The 27,093-nt window shown below is 34.1% G+C and overlaps 1 protein-coding gene across 5 annotated transcripts in view; it reads left to right on the top strand.

Moving 5' to 3' along the window:
• Positions 1-27,093, top strand: part of LRP1B (LDL receptor related protein 1B) — a 1,862,264-nt gene that overhangs the window by 1,267,472 nt on the left and 567,699 nt on the right. For all 5 annotated transcript variants that reach the window (XM_087435122.1, XM_087435120.1, XM_087435121.1 and 2 more), the window contains exons 31-33: positions 7,089-7,263; positions 8,340-8,434; positions 26,618-26,767. In XM_087435122.1, coding sequence (XP_087291248.1) covers positions 7,089-7,263; positions 8,340-8,434; positions 26,618-26,767 — 420 coding nt within the window. The remainder of the gene's footprint in view (positions 1-7,088; positions 7,264-8,339; positions 8,435-26,617; positions 26,768-27,093) is intronic.

Here is a 27,093-nt window from a genome sequence, read left to right as displayed (position 1 = left end):
TTCTATCGGTTATTTTATTCCATAGGCTTTTTTTTTCACACACCATATTCTAGATTCTATATCTGAGACATTGGATGGGTGAGGGATGGCTATTATTTAAATAAATGGTCCATAACCTCAAGGAGCTTCATATTTGGTGAAAGAGGGAGATGTAAACAACTAACTAAAATATAAGGCTAAATGAAATAAGGAGTTTAACAAGAGTGTAAGCCACTTCTCAGAAAGTTAGCACAAGGTGTGTTGAGTCTTTACATGGAGTTACCAGAGTGCTCATTTGGGAGGTAGTAGTCAAACTAGGCCTTGGGGGGAAATGCTAGCAAGATCAATCCAAGTTGAGTTATCAGTGGGCACAAAGGTCTGGACACTTCATATGTAAAGAGAAGCAAGTAGTGAGGGCTAGCTAGACCTTGTAGGAGAGTAAACTAGAAGGTTTATACGACAGCAGATCACAGAGGGTCTTATACCAGGGTGAGGAGCTGTGTTGTATTTTTTTTTTCCTCAAGGCAATGGGAAGCCACTGAAGATTTTTATGGAAGGATATAGATGATTCAAACTCTTTTGAAGATAGATCAGGTGGAAATCTGAAAGACAGATTGGAAAAGTGAGAAATTATAGACAAGGATACAATTAAAAAGTTATAGAAATGTTCTAAATCTGAAACAAAAATTAGACTAGAACAATGAGAGGTATAAGAAGATGACAGATACCAAGGATATGGTAGATGTAGAAGTAATTGAACCTGATGATTGAGAGAGAGATGAAGTTGACCAGATAATTGAAAAGGTGTTGGAGACACTGACCCAGATGAAAGTAAAAGAAAGAGGCTTCAGACATTTTCCCAAATCAGCAGTGAGTTGTTTCTCTAAGATAGGAATAATTATACTTTTAGGACATTGAGAGATATGAATATTAGTCAAAAAGTTATAATTCTGCCCCTTTATCTTCTAGAAGAAAGGATAGATTTGGCATACATACATATGTGTTAAAACTGTTAAAACTGATAAAAACCAAGACAATGATAAACACTAAATTTTCAGAGTTGGAGAGGCATAAAATTAATGATGGTGAGCATAGAAGGCTCGTGAAGTATTTGTAATGTTCTACTTCTTAAACTGGATCATAGATTTATGTATGTTTTATTAATTTGTATACCATGTGTTATATAGTAACATATTTACGGTTTCTCTAATTGTAACAAACGGAATATTTAATATTTACAAAGTTGTCTTAGGAAAGCTTTTCAAAAATGTCACTAATTTGCTTTTTTAAACTTTGCTCCTGAGAACAGATAAATAATTGCCTTGAAACCCACCTCACATGAGTTTTGGTTGCACGTAACCATATCTGCCCTCAGAAAGTTATGAGATTTGGGATCCCCTTCTCCTCTGGAGGCATGCCTGATTTCAGGCAAAATCCTTTGTGCCTATCCTCAAGATGCTGGTGTCAGCAGGTCCACTTCACAGGAAAAAATAAAATAAAATAAATCTCACAAGCAGAGAATTGACAGCCAGTCCTTTTTCACCTCGATTTATCTACATGTTAACTTACTTGTGTGCTTACCCCCAACCCTCTTTCATCTAAGGCCTACTTCCTGTGACCATTTTTCTTCTCTCTGAATTATCTGCTTTAATGTGACTTTAGTTTAGTTTGTTTAGTTCCTTTAGTTCCTCCAGAACTCTTTTCATCTTGCAAAACTGAAACTCTATACCCACTAAACAATAACTCCCGTTCCACACCCCCTGCAGCTCCTGGCAACCAACACTCTAGTTTCTGTTTCTATGCATCCAACTATTTTAGGCACCTAGAGTAGTTAGTGTAAATAGTTAAGTGGAATCATATATTTGTCTTTTTTGTGAATGCTTATTTCACTTAGCATGATGGCTTCAAGGTTCATCTATATCATAGCATGCATCAGAATTTCCTTTCTTCTTAGGGCTGAATAATATTCCATTGTATGTATGTGTCACAGTTTGTTTATACATTCATCCATCGGTGGACATTTGAGTTGTTTCCACCCTTTGGTTATTACGAACATAGGTGTACAAATATCTTCGAGACCCTGCTTTCAATTCTTTTGGGTTTATACACAAGTGGAATTGCTGGATCATGTGGTAATTCTATTAAATTTTTGGGGAACTACCGTACTGTTTCCCGCACAGGCCGCACCATTTTACATTCCCACCAACAGTGCACAAGGGTTGCAACTTCTCTACGTCCTTGTCAACACTTATTATTTTCTGTTTTTTTTTTTTTTTTTTTTATATATAGTAGCCATCCTAAAGGGTGTGAGGTGGTATCTAATTGTGGTTTTGATTTGCATTTCCCTAATGATTAGTGATGTTGAACATCCTTTCATGTTCTTATTGGCCATTTCTATGTCTGCTTTTGAGAAATGTCTATTCAAGTCCTTTGCCCATGTTTTTAATCAAATTGTTTGTTTGTTTGTTGTTGAGATGTAGTTTTAGAGATACTTTTGTTGAGTATAAATTCCAAGTTCAGGGTTATTTTCTCTCAATCCTTCCCATATATTATTCCACTATCTTTTGGTATCCCTTATTGCTGTTGAGAATCTCTGTGTTTGTCTAATGGTCATTCTGTTTTTGGTGATATGTCTTTTCTTTCTAGCTGCTTTTAACATCTTTTTTTGTCCTCATGAGAATATTTTTCCTTAGCCACCTAGAATGAGCTGTGCCTCCTACGAGGCCATGTCTTTCATCAGCCTAGGGAGAAAAAAACCCTCAAATATTATTTCTGACCATTTTCTCCAACCTGGTCTCTCTACTCCCCACTTTGGAAACTCTGACTAGATGTTCTAAACTATTCATTCTAACCTCCAACTCACTTAACCTTTTTGTTTACCTGTGATAACTCTGGCTAACTTCCTTCAATTTGTCTTGCAATTCACTAGTTGAACTGTGTCTAAGCTGCTGGTTAATCCATCTAATGAATTATTTTTTTAATATTGTATTTTTTTAATATTCACAAGTTATTTTTGGTTCTCATTTATATCTTCCAAGAGGATTTTTTAAAAGTAAATCATTGCACCTTGCTTATTATTTCAAAGCACATTTTTTTTCCTTTAAAATATTCCACTCATTTTTTCTTTATCTTACACCTAATAATTTTAAAATATGTAGGCTTTGCAGATTACATCTGTTGTTTATTTTTCTCTTTACTCTTGCTCTTGTGTTTCATTTCTTTGTGTATGTTTTAATTTTTTGTTCTGATCTATTATGAGAATGAACTCAAATCTATAGAAGTTGTGAGGTCTTAGGTTCAGGAATTTTTTTCTTCCATAGAGGATTTAAATTTGCTTCTGCTGGAGGGAGAAGAAGTCACTGTAAGCCAGAAATCACTTTAATTTGATTTCTCCTCTACCTAAGCAGTGGATACCTTGTTTATAAACAAGTAATCTCTTGTCCAAGAGTGTAGACATATGCTTAGAAATTCTTTGTACTCAGAGAAAGGACAGAGAAAAATAAGTTTTGTTTTTATTTTTGAATTATTCTTCTTTTTAAGCAGCCAGATTTTTTTCCCACTCACCTACCACTGGAGATATAGACTCTTCCGATATACCTGGGATTATTCTTGTTTAGCTCCCCTGTTTTCATAAGGTTAAGGACTGAACACTCTTGCACTGAGTAACTAATAATCCATGAATCTCTAGACTCTCATTACAAGTTTTTGTCCCTATGGCTGCACCAGTCTCTGTATTACCATTTGCCTTCATTTATGGCTTTAGCTAACATGCTAGTGTGTTAGCACTTGGAGATTTTCCTGTCTGCCTTGTAATCTTAACAATGCATTTAAAAGTTACAATTTATCACTCATCAGGGAATTTTGTGGCAATGAAAGCCTTTTCAGGGTATGTAATCTGCCTTAGTTCAAGAAGTAAGAGTCCCTGAAAATAGAAAATAGAAAACTTACTCAGAGGTCTTGGTCTGACTTACTTGAAAACAAGAGTTAAGAGTCAGAATTTATTATTTCAATATTTTTATCAAGGAAAGAAAAATATCATTAAACATATGGCAATTTTTATCTCCCCCCACCCCTTATGGTAAATTTACCAGGGCCCTCTAAAACAACCAGACTTGGGCATTAGTGATGGTCAAAAATGACATCAGTTTTATTTTAGACATAAAACTGATAATTAGAAACTCAAATCTAGTGGATAGAAAAAAGGTTAGGATAGGGAATGAGAATTCAGATTGCCTGAGTATGTGTTTAGATATGTACTCTTGAAAATAAACTTGAGGACCTTACATCTGATATTTCTGGCTCAGCTCACATATCCTTAAAATTATAGATTGTTCATGTCATGAATTTATTCATCAATTCATTAAAAACATTTATGTTGAAGATAATACTGTATACATTTGGGGAGGGGAGCTATAAAGATAAATTAGAAAGAAGCCTGCTATCAAGAAGTATATGTGAGAGAATAAATATGTCAGCAAACAATTATCACATTAGGTAGAAACGGATTAAGCAGATACAGTCCTATTGAGTCATAGGTAGATAGAGAAAAACTTTCTGGCTGGGATATATAGGAGAATTGATTAGGTTTTTGTGGTTGAAGGGTGATGTTGCCTATCAGCTGGCCTATTTTGCATGAGATTTCAGTAAGTCAAGATGTGATAGCATGTGAGGTCTAGATAATTCCCTAGCGGTTGGACAAGTCTGGAAATCTGAAAACACATCAATATGACTGAAGGGTAAGGTAATTGGTTAAAAATAGTGAGAAATAAGGTTGGGAAGACAGTTACATTCAGATTACATAGAAAGCCAGGCTAAGGAGTTGAGACATCACTTTCTGAGTGGTTGGAAGCTATTGAATACCTTACAGCGAGCAAAGGTTGTGATCTGGAGCTCTCTAGTCAGAAAAATGATCTGGCAACAACTAAACCAATTGCTTGGAAGAGGAAAAAGACTGGATACTATTGCAATATTAAAGAAAGAAATAGATTTGAGAGAGCATGAACCTTACACTTGACAAGGACTGAATAGGTGTTAATAGCTTACATTTGGCTATGCTTTCCAATTTAAGAGTGTAATGCATTCTCTAGGCCAGATGATGAGGAGTCAGTCATAAATAAATAAAAGATTTTGAGCAGCACAGTCAAAACAAACTTTGAAAAACATGTATTTCAGAGGAAATAAAAACTTATTTTATTATTTTTGCCAATACGAAGCAATCTATGGTAAAAATGAAGAAAGTATTAAGTCCTTGGATTGGCAGAGTACCCACTAACCCTGCATTAAGCTGCACAAACACACATCATGTGATGTAATATTCACAGCAATTCTATGTATTATCTATAATTAGCCTCATTTTCTGTGAAAAGAAAAGAGGTCGGAATTTAAGTGACTTGATTAAAGACAAAAAATAGACACCCAACCTAGAACGCGAAGCCCAATCTTCTCGTTATAGCAATACTGTCCCTCAGCAACCAAGTCCAGAGGGTGAAGAAGGAGGAATAAATATCCTGTAAGTAAGGCAAATAAATAACTATCAGACATGGCAGGTTAAGCTTTGCAGAGGTGTTGTATTGCTATTACTTTTTTTCTCGAGAAAAGAGGGAACTGGATGACGATAACTAAAAATAAAAAGAAATTTCAAGTTTTGGGTGGAGAAATGAAGGAAGTTCACATTTGAAATTCACTAACTTACCAGAAAATTAATGATGAAGGGTAATTTGCAGAGTGAGAGGTTATTGATTAGAGGAAAAACTGAAGCACAGGGATTTCTTATAAGGGCACTGTGATTAAAAGTTATTTAGAAATAATCAACAGAGTTTTGAGCAGAAAAGTAGGCTCCGTGGAGATTTGAGGACGTAAGCGTGTGGTGGAGCCTCCCATGCCAACACTGCACTTTACAGCCACCCTGGTACTGCCAGGCCTCCATGTCTTACTTTGTTCTTCTAAATTTTGACCTAGTTGGCAAATTTTACAAATGTAGAGGTTTTAACTTGCAGGTGAAAATCTAGCTTTGTGGCGTCTTTTGCAAATGATAAAAAGGGATGATGCAGCAATTTGACAAGCTACGTAGCAGCTGCTGTGGGGTTCTGGGGGCATTTAGAGTGGAACCACCGCTCTGGAGCAGCAGCAGCACCTGGGAGCTAGTTAGGCCCCTCCCCAGATCTTCTGAATCAGAATCTTCATTTTAACAATCTCCAGATGTCATGTAAGTTTGGGTATCGCTGGTCTAGAGAACTCTAGAGGTACAGTATGCTAGAAAAAATAAAAACTTTGTAAAATAAAGGCAAAACCAAGTTAGAGTTGTACAATGCCACAGATTGGGGACTAAACTGGCCTACTTTGTATGTTAATATGTTAAAAAGATTTTCTACCATCTATCATTTGTGACAATTTATTTTATTTTAATTTGTTTCTTTAATTGAAATGTGCAATTGTATTTGAACCTAAATTCTATCAAGATGCTTAATTGAATAATTAAGGACTAGTAACTCAAATATTCATATTGGCTGTAATGAATCAAAACTTAATTAAGTTTCAGTAATTTCTGTAGGATCCACGTTGGAGGAATGTTAAAAGGATTTTAGTTTCTTTGTTCATATCTCAGTCAATTTCTGTTAATTATCTATTTTGAAAGATGTTCAACTGGTGATTCTTTCGGGAAAGTTGAATTGTTTTCTTTCGTTTCAGAAACAAATTGTCGCTTAAAACATAAAATAGCTCATTTGTTGATGGTCCACAAACACTTCTAACTAGAAAGATGTGCTACTAACTGGAGAAGCTATTGCTCTTATTTGAATTTTGGTCACCTTGCCCCATAGGACTGCTGCCTGTGTCTTCTTCTAAGTGTTTACTAGTGAATCATTGACTGTTAGAGTAATTTCAATCCTAATTGTTGCTTCAGGTTTTCACATGGCTCAGCAATAAGACATTAATGATTATTCATGCCTTAAGAAGGGCCAATAAGGGAATGAGATTACAATCTTGTACAATTGTAGCTAACAAATTGAAGTGTCAATTAAATTTTCCCTGAGACAGAAAATAACTTGCTTGGAAAGCCAAAAGAATGAGAAACTTCATTCACTTTTAATTTTCTCTTTCCTGTTTTACAGATATTCAGAGTATCAGAGGGCTTGCTGTGGATTGGGTCTCACGTAATTTATACTGGATTAGCTCAGAATTTGATGAAACACAAATTAATGTGGCACGACTAGATGGCTCTTTGAAAACCTCAATTATCCATGGAATCGATAAGCCACAGTGTCTTGCAGCTCACCCAGTCAGGGGGTAAAGTATGATTATTTTTTTGTTAAGTTTTTCAAAAATTTCACACACCTTTGCTCTGATTTTATACAAAAACTTTAATTCAGAGCACATATATCAGCTATATAGTAAAAAAAGCACATATAAATATGAAAATTGTGAAAGAGATCCCGATTAGAGATTTCTATCTATATAAAATCAGATTTTTACATGTCATTGTAAGATCTCATTAATTTATATTTCTAAGGAGTGACAGTTCAGAATTTAAAAAAAGATGCAGGGAAAAGTCACTGATTTCATTTTGAACACCGGTCATTAATAACATTCCCTGCGTATTGATATTATGGTCACTGCTAGGTAGATTAGATTCTCCCATCTTCTGCCTAGTCATCATGTGCATATGTACAGAGCTTGTGTAGGGCTAAAAAAATTCTTTCTCCTCAGTGCTTTCAACAGGGATGGTTGAAATGACTTTATTCCCTTCTATGGTGTCTGATTTCTCCAAGCCAAGAGGATTCAATCTTGATGAATTACTTTAAATGGAAATAATTTACTGTAGTCATAGTTAAATATTCAGTTGTGACTGTAGGCGGTAAATGGAAGTGAGATAATTATCTTTCAATGACAGGAAAAAAGCAAGAGTGGTGCTTTCTTCCCAGGCAAATATGTAGGCTACCCTCAACAAGTGGCTCAACATTTTGGGGCCTTCCTGAAAAGAATTAATCCAGAGCTAAGAATTTACTTTGATATTAACTTTGTTCTTTTTTTTTTTCTTTTTCTATGAGGAAGATCAGCCCTGTGCTAATATCTGCCAATCCTCCTCTTTTTTTTTTTTGCTAAGGAAGACTGGCCCTGGGCTAACATTCATGCCCATCTTCCTCCACTTTATATGGGACGCCACCACAGCATGGTTTGCCAAACGGTGCGTTGGTGCTCACCCAGGATTTGAACCAGCAAACCCCGGGCCACCACAGCAGAGCACACACGCTTAACCACTTGTGCCACCGGGCTGGCCCCTAACTTTGTTCTTAGGTGTATGTATCTAGTCAGCAAGTAGATCTACATCTAATATTTTTAATCCATATCTCTTTTGAATTAAGGAAACTCTACTGGACAGATGGAAACACAATTAACATGGCAAACATGGACGGCAGTAATAGCAAGATTCTCTTTCAGAATCAAAAGGAACCAGTTGGTAAGTTTTTCTGTTTTCTTTTTTAATGATTTATCCCTGCAGTTTTTAATATTACAAACCTGTACTTGTACAATGTATTTTTGATCTAGAGCCTGAAAGAAAATATTACAGGTTAGTGCTATAAATTAAATCAGGAATTTATCAATCTTATTGAATCCATTGGGTCTATGTGGGGTAAGGAGGAAACATTCTTTTTTTCTGGATAAGATGATAAGTTCTTTTAATAAGAGAATTTTTACAGTATCTTAAGCACTGAAGTTGCTTAAAACATTGTAATTAATAAATATCTTATTTTCGCTTGTGGATATCTGATACGTTGCTACAGTGGCAATATAATGTACTGAGGCTTCCCCTGATCATCATTATTGTGTCCTTATTAATAGTTAAAATGATTTGAGTTTAAGTATTTAGTATTTATTTTTCAGCAGTTTTCATTCACTCTGCAGCGTGTTTATTTAGTTATTCTACCTTTGTCAACCATTGTAGGTTAGCAGATAAAACAGCATGATGCTGATAGAGAGCTTTGACTCATTCCCATAAAACATCTTTGAAAATCTTAAGTACAAAGATTCTTTTAGAAGGTAATATGTTATACATTTACACATAAATATCTATACATTGTAATATTCTTGTTAAACTATAATCAATCTTTCTTCGTATTTTTTTATATTTATTTGAGAGGCAAGAATTATCATATTGCCTATTTATCATCTCAAAGTACCTTTAAAAAAAAATCTAATAGTGAACCTGGATTTTGATATTACATTAAATGTGCAAATGATGAAATATACAAAAGAAAGTCATAATTTTGCTTTGAATTTAGTATAGTGTAGTTTTAAATCTGGGGGTAAAAGGAATACACCATGAAGCTTTTCAGCAATTTTTTCTGTTTTAAAAGTGTGGAAGTATACTTACTTGAAGTAGCTCATTTTTAATAGCGATGATTCCGTAAAAGTCTAGTCTAGTCTAAATATCGCCAATATTTGCAATAAATAATTCTTTTCATGTAGTCTATAGAATAAACGTCTGATATAAAATGATACTGTTAACAGCTCTTTTCTTTGGAGTGTTTGTTCTAAGATTTGATACACAATTGAAATTCAAGGTAGCGTTAGAAATTAAAGGCAAATTGAAATGCTAATACTTCTGTGTGGAAGAAGATAGAACAAAAGAAACGAGGGACTCGACAAGATTAGGACTCATACAAAGGACTTAATTTAGACTAAAGCAATTCAGTTGGTCCTTATCTGGAGTTGTTCAGAATATTTAATATGGAAAAGTGAGTATGATGGAAATAGTATGAGCAAATAAAGTCCTTACATTGTAATGTGGTAGCCATAGGTTACACAAAAATGTTGATTTATATGCTTGTTTCTATAGGGGAGAAAACCATATCTTCTTTAATACTAAATATCCATTTCCCTACTCAAAATGAATTAAAGAAAAAAACCGAACAGCTTATATAAAGAAAGTCTATAAGAGAGGAATTATTGTTACTATTTATACTTTGTAGTTGGCCCCTCAGGTATTGTGCACCAAATTAAGTGAATATGGATAATGATTCAACGTTCAATAACAAATATTAAATGTCTACACCATGTCAGTTATTGTTATACTTGAAAATTAGTTTTAAAGGAATTCAAAATAACATTTTTAAATTTTAATTTGTGCAAGATATAGTATTTTACCAGAAATAACTCAGAACTTCATTATAAATTATACTTTCAATCAGCATTAACGAGTATGGCTTGTGAGTCAAACATAAATTTATTCAATAAACAGATTTTTATCGAGTATCAGATTTTGTGTTAAGCCTGTTGATAAAAACGTGACACTGTCCTTTTCCTTGAAGGGCACAGGAACCTAAATCATTTTAGGTTCCATTAAGTAAATTTAATTTAGTGACCTTGAGCAAGTTACTGTTAGCTTGGTGGTGTTGCTTTCCTCATCTGTAAAATCCAGACAAAATGTCTATTTTATAAAGTTCTCCTGAGGATTGAATGAGGGAAACTTATGAGGAGAACATCTGGCCTTTAATAATAGAACCTGTCAGGAGTGGTAGTAGAAGGTATATTGGGTCCAATAGACTGGAATTCAAATGATCTGATCATCTGCAATATTAAGAGTATAAATGAGTTCAGTGAAGAATAAACATAGAATTGAAACCATAGAAATCTAGCAGAGAAATACGTTGTAACCATGTGGGCCTCTGAGATGAGCAAATTTTTATGCAGATGTGAGAATTGAACTCTATATTGTCTTATCGCTAATGCTAAAAGGCAAACAAGTTTGAAGTACCCGGGTTCTGTTCTCAGATCTTCCCAGCATAGCTCCCAGGGCAAAAAAACAACTGGGCCCTAATCTTCCTCTTGTAGTTCTTGATGTAGTTTACAAATAGATGTCACTTACAAGTTCCTTCTGGTAACTTTCTTTTTTTTTTTTTTATTTTTTGTTTATTGCAGTAACATTGGTTGATAACATTGTAAAAATTTCAGGTGCACATCATTATCCTTCTATTTCTGCATAGATTACATCATGTTCACCACCAAAATACTAATTACAACCCATCACCACACATATGTACCGAATTATCCCTTTCACCCTCCTCCCTCCCCCCTTCCCCTCTGGTAACCACCAATCCAATCTCTGTCCCTATGTGTTTGTTTATTGTTGTTATTATCTACTACTTAATGAAGCAAGCTAACTAGTCTTGTTAACCAGGTGCTATCTAGGAATAATGGTCTCTGCAATGCTGAATGAGAGACTGCGTTATTTGTATATAAATGTAACAAATTATTTTACCTTTTTATGTTTCCAAGATCTGGAAGCTCTGTGGCAAATCCCCAACCTGCTGTATTCTATCACACTTCTCTCACATATGTCTATTTTAGATGCACAGAGGAAGAAAATAAGCAGATAAAGTCTTCCCCTGCCCCCATTCTTGCCCACCTCCCCACACTGAGCAATGTTTCTATGTCGGTAGGTCACTAACATCTCCTTTGATGACATTCACTATCCTTAACTGCCACTCCAAATTAAGTGAATTAAATTGTTCAAGGTGTAAAGTATGAGAAGAAGAATGAATTTCAGGAAACTGGAAACTAGGGACAACTTATAGTAATTTCCACATTCATATAAAAGATTCCTTTTGCTGTGTTTGGGGGGCAACATAGTTGCGAAAAAAGTTAGTTTGAGAACCAAACAAATTTGGATTTGAATCTCTGCTTTGATATTTATTAACTCTGTAACTTCAAACATGTCTCTTACCTTTTCTAAGGCTCAGGTTCATTATCTATAAGATGGAGATAATAGTATCTACCTTTTGGGGTTATTTTTAGAATTGAAGGCACATTGCAATATCTCATGTTCCAGCAACTCCGTGCTTACTTATATACCACAGAGAATTCTTTATATATATATATTTATACATAAATTTATATATATATATATATCCCGATAGAAACAAGTACAAGGATGTTCAATGAATCATTGTTTATAATAATAAAAAATTTGGAAAGAGCATAGATCTTCATCAAAAGAGGAATGAGGAAATAAATGCAGCATGTTTATGTGCTGAAACACTGTATATACATACAGATATGTTTATATATATATATATGCATACATAAAGATCTCAAAAGCATTGAGAAAAGTAATTAGCAGAATGACACGGTATGATACTGTTTATATAATTTCAAAATGAAACACCCAACATTAATATACATTGCTGCTAGATGCACATATTTATAAAACTGTGGAAAAAAGTAAACTGGAAATATGCACACTAATTTTATAATAACAGTTATCTTGGGGGGGACCAATAATGACATTCAAAACAAAACTTTCATCTTTATCAAGGGGGATTTTACTGTATTAGTAAAATTTGCTTCATATTTCATAAAAAGATTCAAATTAAATACAATAAAATGTTGATAATGTCCAATTCTGGTTACTCAATACATGAATGTTTATTATTTTCTTTTCTCCTCTGTGTTAAATGCTGGATCCTCAAAATATCACCAAAACGGCCTGCTGTTTAGACGAAGCTGCGTTTCTTGCTTACCACACCAAGGAAGAGCATTAGCTCCTCAGTGTCTTAGTAGTGGCTCAGAGGAGGCAGGGCAAAGTTGAAATAGTAATTGAGATTTTGAACTCTGTTTTAAGGCAGGTGTTTCAATAAGAGTCTTGGTTAGGATTGAATAAGGATCATTATATAATAATTTTAGATTGGTGGATACAGAAAGAAGATTTTGACGGAAGGTGATTCAAAGAGTCTTGAGGTATGAAGTGTCATTTGATGCTTTTTTTGCTGAAGAGTTGATGGCTTATTCAGGAAGTTCCTGAAATGAACAGTAATGTTATCTGCAACTCTTATCTTACTAACAAGAGTTCCTTAGAATAGTGAAGTTATGACATTGAACACAGTGGAATAGTAAAGCCATGTGAATGTAGACAATAAGCTGTGTTTTTGGTTTTGATTGTCATCTATAAAATTAAGCCTTTGTTTCCTGGATACTTTTGGGTTTTTTTCCCTCATTTAAAATGCATTAAAAATCCTTTGTAAAGAAATTTGTACACTAACGTATTCTTCACCAGCTGACTCTAAAACATGATCTACAACAGGAGATAGGAGACAGTTGTGTATTTATCAGGGTTCCACAAGAGAGAACCAGTAGTGTTTGTGGGTAGATAGATAGATAGATAGATAGATGGATAGACAGATGGATGGATAGATAGATAGATAGATAGATAGATAGATAGATAGATAGATAGATAGATAGATAGATGGTAAATAGATATATACGTAGATATAGATATATAAAAAGAGATTTATTACAAAGATTTGGTTTATTAGCTTGTGGGAGCTGGCTAGGCAAATCTGAAATCCTTGGGTAGTCTGGAAACTCTCAGGCAGGAGCTTAAGCTATAGACCACAGGCAGAATTACTTCTTCTTTAGAGAAACCTCAGATCTGTTCTTACAGCCTTTCAACTGTTTGGATCAGACCCACCAAGATTTTTTAGGATGATTTCCTTTACTTAAAGGCATTTGATTGTGGATAGTAATCACATCTACAAAATATCCTCACAGCAACATGTAGATTAGTGTTCAATTGAATAATTGGGGACTATAGCCTAGCCATGTTCACACAGTAAATTAACATCACAAGTTTTGAACACAAACTTTCCTGTATTTTATTCACTGTTGTATATGCCTGCAAGTATAGTAATTATGTGTATGTTGAGCTAAACATAGATTTCAATAATATTTATGTAAAATTTAAGTAAAAACTCTATTAAATGGTAAGTGAATGAAAAGTTAACTGGCGTTCAGTAGCCATGCTTTCTGAATGGAGGCTGGGCAAATGACTTTATTATACTGAATTTATCATGTTAACTTTGATATAGATTGTTATATAAAGTATGATATGTGTTCTTTTTAACCAGGGAGGAGAAAAAGGAACAATACTTGAGAATGTTTTGTAATAGTCACAGAAATATCTGATACCGAGCAACGGGCTCACTCTGCTTGCTGCGTCTGAGCCAATTAATCACAAGGAGTTAGGGATTGAGAAAGGAAGTTGTAATTCCATTAGCTGGCATAATTGGCAAGATGGCAGTGTAATGTCTCAAAAAAACTGTCTACAAAAATTACAGAATCTTGAGGTAGTTATATAGGGAAAATAGGCAGTAAGGAGGTGATTTCCTTCAGGCATGATGAACTTCAGGGTCTTTCATTGTTCCATTCTTCTGTCAGCTGTGATGGATACCTTGTAGGCATGTTTCCCATCTGTGGTCAGCCTGCTCCTGGAGAGAAACTCATAGAACAAAGTTTTAATTTATCAAGCTATCAGGAAGTATATATGTAACTGGAGGCCATACATCAGGAGAGCATGGGAATTTTTTAGTGTATGTGCAGAACAACGAGTAGTCACAGAGAGGAGGGAGTGAGGCCATTTAGCCTAATAAGATGGCGTCACTTATGCTCACTTACATATCTACATACAAATTTTTTTGTAAAAAAAAAAAAGAGAAAGGGAAAGGAAAACAAACAAATCCACAATCAACCCTTCTTTCTTAAATCCAAATCCATGTGTTAAGTGGCTACTGTTAACGCATTGTGCTAAGCACTGTGGATGACACAAAGGTGACTTTTTAATGTAATACTTGCTTTGCAGTGTTTATATACTAATGAGAAAGAGAGTCAGGAACATGTGGTGAGGATCTATGTATTATGTATGTTATGTATGTGGAAATCTTGCAGAAATAGGAAAAAAAGTGTTCCTATAATGTCCCAGTTACTGAGAAACAGGTGAGTAAGGGAAATATGGACCCTTTCTTCATGGAGTTTACAATCTAAAAGGAATTGCAGTGTAACTAAAACTTATCCTTTCCACCCATTTTTCCCTTCTTTGATTCTCTCAACTTGTCAAGCTCCTTCCCCTAACGGTATATTTTGACAAGATGTTCCTTTGCCCGGAAATGCCTCCCATCTCCTCTTAGTTTCCTGCCTATCTGCCAGATTTCAACTCGAGCATTACTTCTTTAAAGAAGCTTTCCCTGACCTCCCTGACTAGGCTGAAGTCTCTTAAAACACACATTTAGCACAATTATTTCACCTTTCAGCTCTTTATGTTTTAATTTTCCGTTTGTTTTTGAATATTTCACTAACTACTGCTTACCAACTAGAAAGGAAACTCTACAAAGCTAGGGACCATATCTGTTTTATTTACCATCGTGTCCTCAGCTCATAGCTCAATGTTGGCACATAAGTAGATCTTGTTTGTTGAATGAAATGAATACTGTGTCCTATCCTGTAGCAAGAGGATCTTATAGGATTGAATAAACCTAAGGTTTATTTATGTATCTTACTTGAGTAAGATTACTTTGTGAAAGAAGTGTATACTCGGTGATCTGGGTATAGATTCACGTTGCATTTCATTCAGTGTATCTGATGAGTAGGAAACAAGCTAAAGTAGTCTCATGTTTGTATTTATACCACCATTTTCTCAAAGTGTGGAGTACAAAAATTACATTAAGTGGTAGCTTATAAATAAATGCATGGCTAGCTAGGAGGAAAAGTTGGAAATATTTGGTTTCTAAATTGGCTTTTCCCTGTGTCTCTCTTGCTATTTCTCCTCCCTCCCCTGTCTAACCCCGTGGCCATTTGGCTCTCATTCGTACCTCAGAGATTTCTCATAAAAAGAAAGAACAGGCAAAAATAGAATTGGTCACACTATCCACTTATTGACAAGTCCTTTGAGCACAGGGTATAAAGACAAAACCGAATTCCTTTTACAGCAACCCCTCATTCATTCTGACCCTGTTAATTATAATTTTTGATCTATCTTTTTAGAGTAGAGACTGTTATCTGTAAATTAACTATAAAAAAGATTACAGTGAATACGTTTACAGCAAGAAAGTCCTGTCTATATTCAGTCAGTATGAATTCTTTATTTGTGAGAGATAGGGGCCAGTTAAGATGCTGCTGGTTTCAAAAGTATTATAGGCACTGATTAAAATAGATTAAACTTATGTTGCATAGTAACTATTTTTTTTAAGTTATAGTGTTTTTACTGTGTGTGCTTGAACCAGTTTCTTAAAATATATTCAGTAACATATCGTTTACTAATTCACACAAAATACTGAATTATTTCAGATTATTGTGTTTCTTTTTTAAAAAGTCTTTTTCTTTTTGCTGTTATTTTTTTCCCTCTATATGGACAGTTTAGAGCTGTGATGCAAATAAGTGAACAAAGTATTGTTTAGTCTTGCTATATAAATTTAAACTGCTATTTAATGTAGTATCAAGGTTAAGTCTCATAAGGAAATATTCTATATAGAAGAATCTTTGAAATACTCTCAAGAATTCATACCTTTGTAATACCACTTTACAAGACTCATTTAGAACTGTTCCCCTGAGATGATTTCTAAAGTGGAATCTTCCAGTACTGTGAATGGACATATGAATATGTGAAAAAAAAAATACAAACATCTTTTTGTTGGTATATATGATGGTTATACCCATGAAATACTTATATACATAGGAATATTTATTGGTGTGTTATTTGCTCATTGAATTTTACTGATATTTTCCACTGCAGGCAATTATTGTAATTATTATTTTATGATGAGTCTATCTGGCTATCTCTGGCTTAAACTGCGTGCCCACTGCATTCCCCCAACAATTTCCATAAAGAAAATTAGGTGGTTAGGAAAGGAAGAACCACTGTTCACTTGATTTCTTCTCATGCATGTTGATTGTCAGATCATAAATTATTTTTTATCCCAGAATATGAGGAGAAATCACAGTATTCTGGTAACGGTGGGAAGGGTCAACTCATAACAATCATTACCTGCCACCCTTTATGGTCCCTTTAGTCCCTCCACGAGCCCACACCTTAGTGTTTGCATGGAGTTAGCCCGGGATGTATGATACAGTAGAACCATCATCACTTTGGCAACAAAATAACATAGCTGTAGTGATTACTTTTTAAGCACTTAGAATATGTCAAGCACTTGCAAAATTCTTTGCAATGATCTTCTCACAGTAATCATTTCTGGAAGGCTTTCTTGTCCTTCCTTTATAGGTTCAGAAACTGAGGTTTGTTGAAAGAAGTTAGTTGCCTGTGATGAATTGCAGAGTTGGGATTCAAATCCAGGTTTATCTGCTTCCAAAGTCATATTAAATCTTAACCACTATGCGATATCCTGAGAGGCTGATTTCCTATAGTAATTACCTGACCTCAAGCAAAGATCAGAGAATAAAACTGGTACTCTTTCAAGCATGGAAAGTGGGAAAGAAAAATCCAGGGCTTAGGTACTGCTGAGAAATGTGGGCCCAATTAGGACACAGCAGTCAGCTTTTCTAAGCAGCCAGGAGTACGCAAGAACGAATTTCACCCCTCTGCCAGTTGTGCCTTGCAATTAATTATTGCTGAAACTCTAAATGCTAGTTTTAAACAGCAATGTCACTGATATACTAAGCTTTCTATTTTACGGAATTGTTTTTATATTGTAATTCACTGGATTTCCCTTGCTTGTTTGCTGTTAAATCCATATGTGTGATACTTGAAATAGAAGTGCATCATAATCTTATCAAAACACCCAACTTGGCATTTTATGAGTGTGTTATCACCGAAGACTAAGTAATTGCAGCCTTCAGGCAGTTTGGGCTGAATAACTTTGTATCTGTTAAATACAAATTAACGTCCCAGTTATCCATTGTTGAACTAAATATTTTCAAGATTTATTGCTCAGTCTTGGATACATTAAGTGCTTAGAGTAGTTTGCATAACAGAGGATTTTAATTTACTACTTAAAGCCACTTCCATGTTTAAAATGTTTATATATTATGAATTTTATCCCTTAAGCCTCATATAAAGCAACTTGGCTTGTCAATCAGCATTACCCTTCATGGCTTATTCCTAAGAATCTTGTGTACTACGTATTTTATTTCCTTGATGTTTTCCCTTTATTTTCAATGTAATCCCAAGCAAAAGTCATTTATTTACTCAACCTTCAAGTATACTTGCTTGAAACCTCTGAATCATTTTTTTTATTATTTAATCATTCCAACCAATATGCTATATAATGTGAATTTTGAAATCTATTCATGGATAACATTCATGAACACGTTTTACCTCATCAAAAGAATTCAAGGGACCTCATTTTTGAAAAATAAGATGAAAACAAATTCCTGGATATGTGTACTTGCTCCATATAATGCCGTTATATTATTTATATATACCTATTACTCAGCACAGTCACTTTTATTATGTATGAAGCACAATCAACATATAAGGCGGTGCACTCCAAAAGAAATGTTAAGAATAGATTACAAAAAAGGCCAGAGGAACTGATAAACTAATATTAAAATTATACATGCATATACACACAAATAATTTAAATTTATTACATTGTTTCATCTGATCATTCATTTACTTGTTCTTTCAAATGTTATTAAGTATAAAAAAAGGTTATTTAGAAAAGGTTATGAAGTGTATGCTAGGTGCCAGACCTTGAAAATAAAACCTGGGACCCATTATCAAGAAGGTCATGGTTCAGCAAAGGAAAAAGACATGGATAACCACAAACCATTTGATGAGCTCTTTAATAGAGTTAAACAAAACAAAAACACTTAATGTTGTTCACAAGTACTATCTTCCAGGCACCATAAAGTTAATATAACGAGACACAGTAAAAACAGAGGAAACAAGTAATTCTTTGTGAGGAAGAAAAATAGAGGGAAGAGTTGTAACTAAGTTCGAGATATTTTGAAATTTCAACGAGATCTTGAAGGATACACACACTTTTGTTTTTAAGGATGTGACAGGAAAAGGGGTTTTCCTTATTCTTACTAGAAAGGATAAACAGGCATAATAGGCACAAAAGAGTGTGATTTATCTAAAAAACTCTGAATTTTTCTCTGTGGCTAGAAAAAAAATCTAACATAAGGGAAGCGTTATTCTGATAGGAACATTAGCGTTTAGCATTATTCTGATAAGAACTATAATTTAAAAATATTCAAATGACACAATCTGGTGCTTTTAAAAATATTTTGTTCTATTTTATCTATCAAGCTCTTCAATATAGTTTTGGTAAATTATGAAACTATACCTATTAAAGCTTTCAAAATGATTTTTTAGAACAAAACACTTCTCGAGAAATAACCTGTCACTGGTTCTGGTCTTTCCTTCATTTTTGCATTTGTTATTTTCACAAGACACATAATTTTTGACAATCATGAAGAACTTGAAATATGGGATAAATTGCCCCAGGTACAACGATTTATATGAGGGAGGTTGGAAGAGGTGCTGAAATCTTAGCTTGATATGATAAGCAACAAGGAACTAAGTTAATTAACTTAGCTCTATAACTCTATACATTGTTAATGACTTCATAAAGCAAAGTGAATTGAGAAGAATGATTCCAAGGAAGAATTTAGATCAAGTTAAGATAAGGGCAGTATAGATACTTGCAGAGGAGGAAAAAAAACTTTTCCCTTTACCCTCCTAGATTCTCTGTCTGGGACGCTGGAAATTAGCCAGCTTAAAAGGAGAAAGACAGTGTCTATTAACAACGGTAGCATGCATACACATGGGAGAAACTCATTGATGAGGAACTCAAAGGCGTAGTTAGAACTTGGGCTTATAAAACATTTTAACAAAGAGCAATAAATTTGTAGAGAAGTGACAAGACAAAAGCAAAGGTGTTTTAGACTTCCAAGGGAGGCAAACTGTTGAAAAGTAAATATATGGGAGAAATTAATGGATAATAAGGGTTCTTTTAGTAAGGTTTGTTATGTAGATGCCTCTCAGTGTCATCTCTGGGCTAATAAGAGTCTAGACTTGTGCTTAAGAGTCTAAGTCTGTTTTTAGACAAATAGTAGGAGAGGACAGAGAGCTTTTTTTTTTTTTGGCATCTACTACTATTTCTCAATTGTCTTTGGCTCAAAATAATCCTTAAACCAAAGGGCATATTTTGGAATGGCATATTCTGATCCCCTACATACTCAACTAATTCTTGAATAGTATACTTTTCTTTTCAATTGAAATTTTTATTGGGATAATTTTAGATTCACATGCCATTATAAAAAATAATACAGAGAGGTCCCATGTATACTTTATCCAGTTTTCCTCAGCTGGAACATTATATAAAACTATAGTACAATATTACAGCCCTTAATTCAATGCACCCATCTTATTCAGATTTCATGTTTTATTTTTATTCATTCGTGTGTATTTAGGTCTATACAATTTTATCACATGTGTAGATTCCCATATCCACTATCACAGTCAAGATTCTGAATAATTCCAACACCACAATGATCCTTCTTGTTGCCCTTTTGTAACCACACCAACTGCCCTCGTCATTTTCTCCCCATACTGTATCTCTTCCATTTATAAAATTTTATCATTTAAAAATGCTATATAAATAGAATCATACAGTACATAACCTTTTGGATTGGTTTTTCTCACTCAGCATATATCCTTGTAGAGTTATCAAAAAACCTGCTATAAACATTCATTAACAAGTTTTTGTGTCGACATAACTTTTCATTTCTTTGGGGTAAATTCCCAGGAGTACAATTGCCTATAGTAATAGTATGCTTAGTTTTATAAGAAACTGCCAACCTATTTTCCAGAGTGGCTGTATTATTTTACGTTCCTACCAGCAATGTATCAGTGATCCAGTTCTTCTCTAGCAGCCTTGCCAGCATTGAGGGTTGTCCCTATTTTCATTTTAGCCATCTTATAAGTGTGTAGTGACATCTCACTGTCATTTTAATTTGCATTTTCCTATGATGTTGAAATTTTTTTCATGTGCTTATTTGCCATCTCTATATCTTTTTCTGTGCGATGTCTGTTAATTTCTTTTGCCCATTTTCTAAGTGGATTTTTTTTTAACTGTTGAGTGATGCGAGTTCTTTTGCTGATACTAGTCTTTTGTTGGATATGTGGATTGCTAATATTTTCTCGCAGACTGAAGCATATCTTTTATTGGCTTTCACAGAACAAAGTTTTTCATTTTGATGTGCCTCTGTAATTGAGAGGATATTGTGGTATGAAGGAAATGCACAATCTGAGTATTTCTCCTTATTAAATTATCTCAAAATTGTCAGTTGTGTGGATTACCAGAGAGATGGTTGCTAATTTTACAATAGGATTTTATCTTGAAAGGGAAATGCAAAAACTTATACTAATAATAAATTGTTAACATTTATTGAGCACTTTCTATATGCAAGACACTATTATATAAGGCAATCGTTGTTATTATTATTGTAACTTCACAATGCTAAAGTGAGGGTGTAGCTAGGTGAAGGCTGCTTAGCCTTCTGACAGATGAATCCAGAGACACGTAGACAAGTTATTGAAGAGTGACAATGATATTTGTGTTCACTTCGGAGGGAAGCCAGAAATGGAGCAGGAAAAGTTCTTAGATTTCCTCAGCATATTTATTCTTTAACTTATAAAATCTAAGTATTCTCAGGAGGGATAAAACATTTCTTGAGATAGCCTGAAAGTGAATAGGCAGTTAACCCCACTCTGCTTCCTCATGGAATAACTATTCTCCTTGGAGCTAAAAGTTCAGTGTTTCAGAAACAGTTCTGCCCCACAAATAATCATGCCTCTTCTGGTGAACTCTGAGAAGATCTGCATTTTGGAGTATCCAGAACATTATAATGTCCTCATTTTTTGTAAGTGCATTTTCAACAGTCAGTTTCTACAACTTTCACAATCCCAGAAGCGGGAGTTGTTTTCTGTTGTCTGAAAAGAACACTACAAATAGAATATTTAGAGGATTTCAATGTTATTTATTATACATATCTAGAGGCCTTGAAGTTAACCATCTATATTTTAATATCCGTAGTATGTCTTCTTCTCTATCTACATCTTAATGTTCCCCTGTCTCCAAAGATCTCGCCACCATGACACACTTTCCAGCAAAATTTAAAGGCCTGGTAAAACTTATTAAAAATTCAAATTTGAAAGATTGCAAAAATATGCAATTTATTTAAGAGGAATTTTTTAAATCTTGTATTCTAAAGTTACCTAGAGAGATTTTTTAAAAAATACCGATGCCTGGGACCAATTCAAACCAATTAAATTATAATTTCCAGAAGTGGACCCGAGGATCAGTATTTTTAAAAGCTTTCCAGATAATTATAGCCAGGGATGAAAATTTTGAAATGAAATTTTATAAGTGATGGAAAAATATTAGGAAATTACTATCTCTAGAAAGGCTTAACTTTTAAAATTCCTTTTTTCTATATATTTGCATTTTTTTTTAATTCCATATTGCATAGTACATTGATTTAATTTTGAGTCGCTTACAAAGGAAAAGAAATGAGACACATCAGTGAACTTTCCAGTCTTAATTGTAGCCACACGTAAAATTTAATGGGTTTAATTTTTTTAGTAATATTTAGATTATATTATTTTAAAAAATATGTAGTTGTTTCTTATATCAATGTGTGGATTATTTCTATAATGAGAGCAATTATATAATTTTGGCAAATTACATTGTCTCAATTGAAAAATAGCTGGCCAGTTTAAATCGAAATGTTCAAACAAAATCATAAATTAAGGGAAATCTTTGGCTTAAAATAAAGAGTGTTAGAATTGAAGCATATGGATTAACTCTGCATTTTTACAGTAATAAGAAAGATAGGTAAAAGGTGGATTTTTCTTTTCATAAAGGTTTTTCCATTTAAATGATGACTTTTTTCCTTTGATATACCTATTATGTTATTGAATCTAGGTTTCCTCTTTTGATAACCGGATTCAGATCATTGAAAAAATAAACATGTCTTGCAGAAATGAGGCTATATTACTAGTGGTGTATTCTTCAGACAGATCCTATAGCCCTTCTGAAGATTTTTTAATCTCAGTCCCCAACTCTGAGGACCTTCTAGTACAGACGTAATTATATTTCTTTACATAGGTTCCAGGACAGTTTTATAAACATGCTCATATTTAATCTGTTTTCTCCTGGCTATTGATTTAGTATTCTAAATCACTGCTTAGTGATTCATCTCTAATGCAACAGAGACTTGATTCAGAAATTATTCGAATGAATGGATACCAATTAATTTTTCAGTGTAAAGCCCTAAGTGAATGATAATAACAAAATAAAAAATCTTATGATGCAAAAACATTTATATTAATGAACTATAAATATATACTTCTAAACATACTTATGTCTATGAATTTAAAACATATGTCACCAGTTTCTTGAATTGACAATAGGATTTTTAAAAGATTTCAGTTCTATTTGATAAACCTCGGAATAAACATACTCAAGAACATTTAGGGGTTAAACTGTTATATTTAACAGGGGAGAAGATATATGTAAATGGCTAGATGACATATATCACATGCATATATAGGTTAATATCAGAATTTTAAATATTTTTTTCTTATGAATCTTAAAACTATTAATCCTAAACTTATGAATCTTAAAACTATTAATCCTAAACTATTCAATCTTAATATTGATGTAAAAATCTAAGCCATACTAAGTAGACCTATTGAATCACTGCCCTTTCTCCTTATTGTCACGGTATCTGGGTATAAGTAGTATATTAAAAAAATTCTGTTGTGAGAATTATTCAACTTTATTAGACAGAACTCCTTGAGGACAACTTATAGTTTTTATAATGGAATTAATTAAATAACCCATTCATTCATTCAGTGTTTGTAAATTTTCTTCTCTGCTCTAGGCAGTGTATTAGGCACTGAAGATAAGAAGCTCACTGACACAGCTCCTTTCCTCTAGACACTCACAGTCCAGAAACGAGGATGTTAAGTAGTAGACTCTGGGGAACTTTGACCCAAGCTCTGTAACTTCCCTGCTCCGTATAACTGCTTTATCTAGCCTCAGTTAGACTCTAGAAACTGCAGGGTGTTAGGTGGATGAGAAAGTTCTGACATTGTGGGTTAATTTGGAGTTAGGCACATTCAGTATGAATGCACCTTCTCCTTCCAAAGAGGGGTTGAAGAGACTTAAACAAATGCATTCCCTAGGAAAGGCCAGACAAGAATTCTGGCTTTAAAAATCAAGGTCAAGGAAAATAATAGATTAGTCTACTGAAGCCAGGAGTAAAGTTAGTAGTGTAAATCCAATTCCTTAACAATTGCTGGAGATGGGTCACAAATCTGACTCTTCAGTTTCTTTGCAACCAAAGCAAAGAGAAAAATATGACTAGTTACACTTTTATATTTTCCACATAGAGCTTTTTCTGGCACTGAGCCCTGAAAGAAATTTCTGCCATGGGTCTTTGTATAAAGAGGTCACTGTGTGAAATACTATATTCAGACACTGTATCCTGGGAAGTATAACAGTGGATTTCCTATGGCTACTTCTTAGAGCATCCTTCATTTAAACCAAGGGCACAATGCCAAAGCTCAATTCAGCAAGAGATTCAGAGAGAGAAAAAAACACAGCGATCTAAAAATGCAGATAGCTCTCTGATGGTTTGGCTTGATCGAGAGATAAAATTTAGAATACCTAGAGGGATAGATAGCTTTTCTTAAAGGGAATTCTCCTTAAATGTTTGTTAATTCAATTCTTGATGAAAATTCTGCAACATATAATTTTGGGTTATGTTTTATACCATACACCTGTAGTAAAGATATTCTTCATTGTTGATTAGAGATGGAATTATTTGCTTTAGGTAGTCAACTAAGCAGAAGGTAAAGTAGACTACTTCTGGAAATTAAGTGGTCCAACCCAGAACTTATTTATACTAGAAAAGATGTATGAAGGTGGCTTAGGAATTACCTGCAGAATAATCAAACTTTCTCTCATAAAAAATTGAATGTTGAATGACTTTCACCCTGAAAATATTATACCATAGAATATGACTCTGATAGTTTTTGATTATTTTTCCATAGTAATGAAATCCAGTCACCCACTGTGGTCATCAGAAAAAATCTGAAAACTTCATCCTTGCAATGTCTAATTTTATGCATTGCGATTTTTCTGGTGATCCTTCCAGATTTCTATTAGCAAAACATAAAAATAAGTCAGTAAATAGCTGGTATATTGTATAGTCTTGTTGCGTTATTTCTACTTGATTAAAACTGGTGTGATAAATCAATTCGACTCTCTGGCCTGGGACTATCTGTAGTTGAGAATATCTGAGCTATATTTAACCCTCTCTCAATGCACTTGAATTCACGTGATTCTCTTCAGTTGGCTCCCTCCCTCCCCTCCCTTCCTTCCTTCTTTTCTTCCTTCCTTTTTTTCACCTTAGATTTTTTTTTTTTTTAAATATGGAAGGGATTTTTTTGTGGTTTGTTCATTTTATTCTTTGAGGGAGATCCCAGAAAAAGTTTATTGTATTGTATGCCTGAGTATATGTCCACATGTGCTTTTCTACAAGTAGTTGTGGATCACAGAAAACCAGCGTGAAGCCACAGAGTTATTGTTATACTGTGGACCCTAGCCTACTGAGCATGCTAGTAAAGTAGATGTGTACTGAGAACCCTCAGCAATCAAACTGTACATGTCCTGAGACTTTTGAAAACCGTGAAATCTCTATAATATGTGAAATTCTTCATAAAATACAAGAAAGTTAACCTACAGTGACAAACTGTGCCATGTGGGGATAATGGTTTTAAGCCATTGGCTTGGTTCACATACTTGTTGAGTGGTTTATCTCCCCATGGTAGCCCCTAAATGAGCCCAATTCAATTCCATGCATCAGTGAAATTACTAATTGCTGAAATTCTTCTACCTTTGGATTTACTTGAAAACAGTCGAAACCACCAGTTTAAATCTATAACTGCCTAAAGTAAATTTTACTGAAAATAGAGGAGGAATTATAAATTTCATCAGTGAAATTAGTATCCCAAATGATTATCATACGTTAAAACTTTCTGAGGCGTAGTGATGTAATGGAGAGGACAGGCACTCAATTTGGAAACAGAAACTTTCTTAAAATTTCTGGAATGTCCACTTATTAACTAGGACCCCTGATAGATTTCTTCACTATTCTAGGTATTATTTTCCTTATCGTAAAGTGGAACAGTCATTCCTCTCAGTGTCACAAGATTGTTGTGATACAATGGAATACTACTCAGCCATAAGAAACGATGAAATCCAGCCATTTGTGACAACATGGATGGACATTGAGGGTGTTATGCAAAGTGAAATAAGTTGGAGGGAGAAGGTCAAATACCGTATGATCTCACTCATTAAGTAGTAGATAATAACAACAACAAACAAACACATAGAGACAGAGATTGGATTGGTGGTTACCAGAGGGGAAGGGAGGAAAGAGGAGGGCGAAAGGGATAATTAGGCACATGTATGTGGTGATGGGTTGTAATTAGTATTTGAGTGGTGAACATGATGTAATCTATGCAGAAATAGAAGTATAATGATGTACACCTGAAATTTATACAATGCTATAAACCAATGTTACTACAATAAACAAAAAATTAAAAAAAAAAAGATTGTTGTGATAACCAACAGATATAACTTTAAGTGCCAATAGAAGTATATCATTTCACAAAGAATTAAAACAACGTATGCATATTTCCGTATTAGCTAGATCTTTTTTAAGACAAAAATCTGAGCTTGCAAATTATTTTTGTCCCCTCAAATCCAGTGGTAGGTGAATATTACAATGTACGTGGCTACCATTATGTTTAAGTTGTATAATTTAATTACAGGTCTATCGATAGACTACGTGGAAAACAAGCTTTACTGGATCAGTTCAGGAAACGGAACTATAAATAGATGCAACCTGGATGGCGGTAACTTAGAAGTAATAGAGTCAATGAAAGAAGAGTTAACAAAAGCTACAGCCCTAACCGTCATGGGTAAGTGCAATTGTTTCTATAGCTAGGATGCTTTGTATTGACCAGAAGTTGATTAATTATGACCTGTTGAAAGCTTACAAAAGTTACTGCTCCATTAACACTAGAAGCATATTCAAATTGCACATCTCTATGAGGCTTTTTTTCTCTTTTTTTAACCTTAGCAAACAGACTTGTAAGGTTATCCAGATCAGGGACTTAATACTGTTAGCAATACTAACTTGACTATTATTAATTCTTGACTTACTGTGACTTGTATTATTTTACGATTATTTTCTGTGTTCTATTGCAGTGTCCTAAGGGGTAGGGGACTTGTGTGTTTGTCACAT

This window comes from Ceratotherium simum, chromosome 9 (assembly GCF_057802395.1).
Source record: "Ceratotherium simum simum isolate JZ-2026a chromosome 9, ASM5780239v1, whole genome shotgun sequence".
NCBI lineage: Eukaryota > Metazoa > Chordata > Mammalia > Perissodactyla > Rhinocerotidae > Ceratotherium > Ceratotherium simum.
The sequence above is the reverse complement of the archived record's forward strand: the minus strand, read 5'-3'. Positions and strand labels throughout refer to the sequence as shown.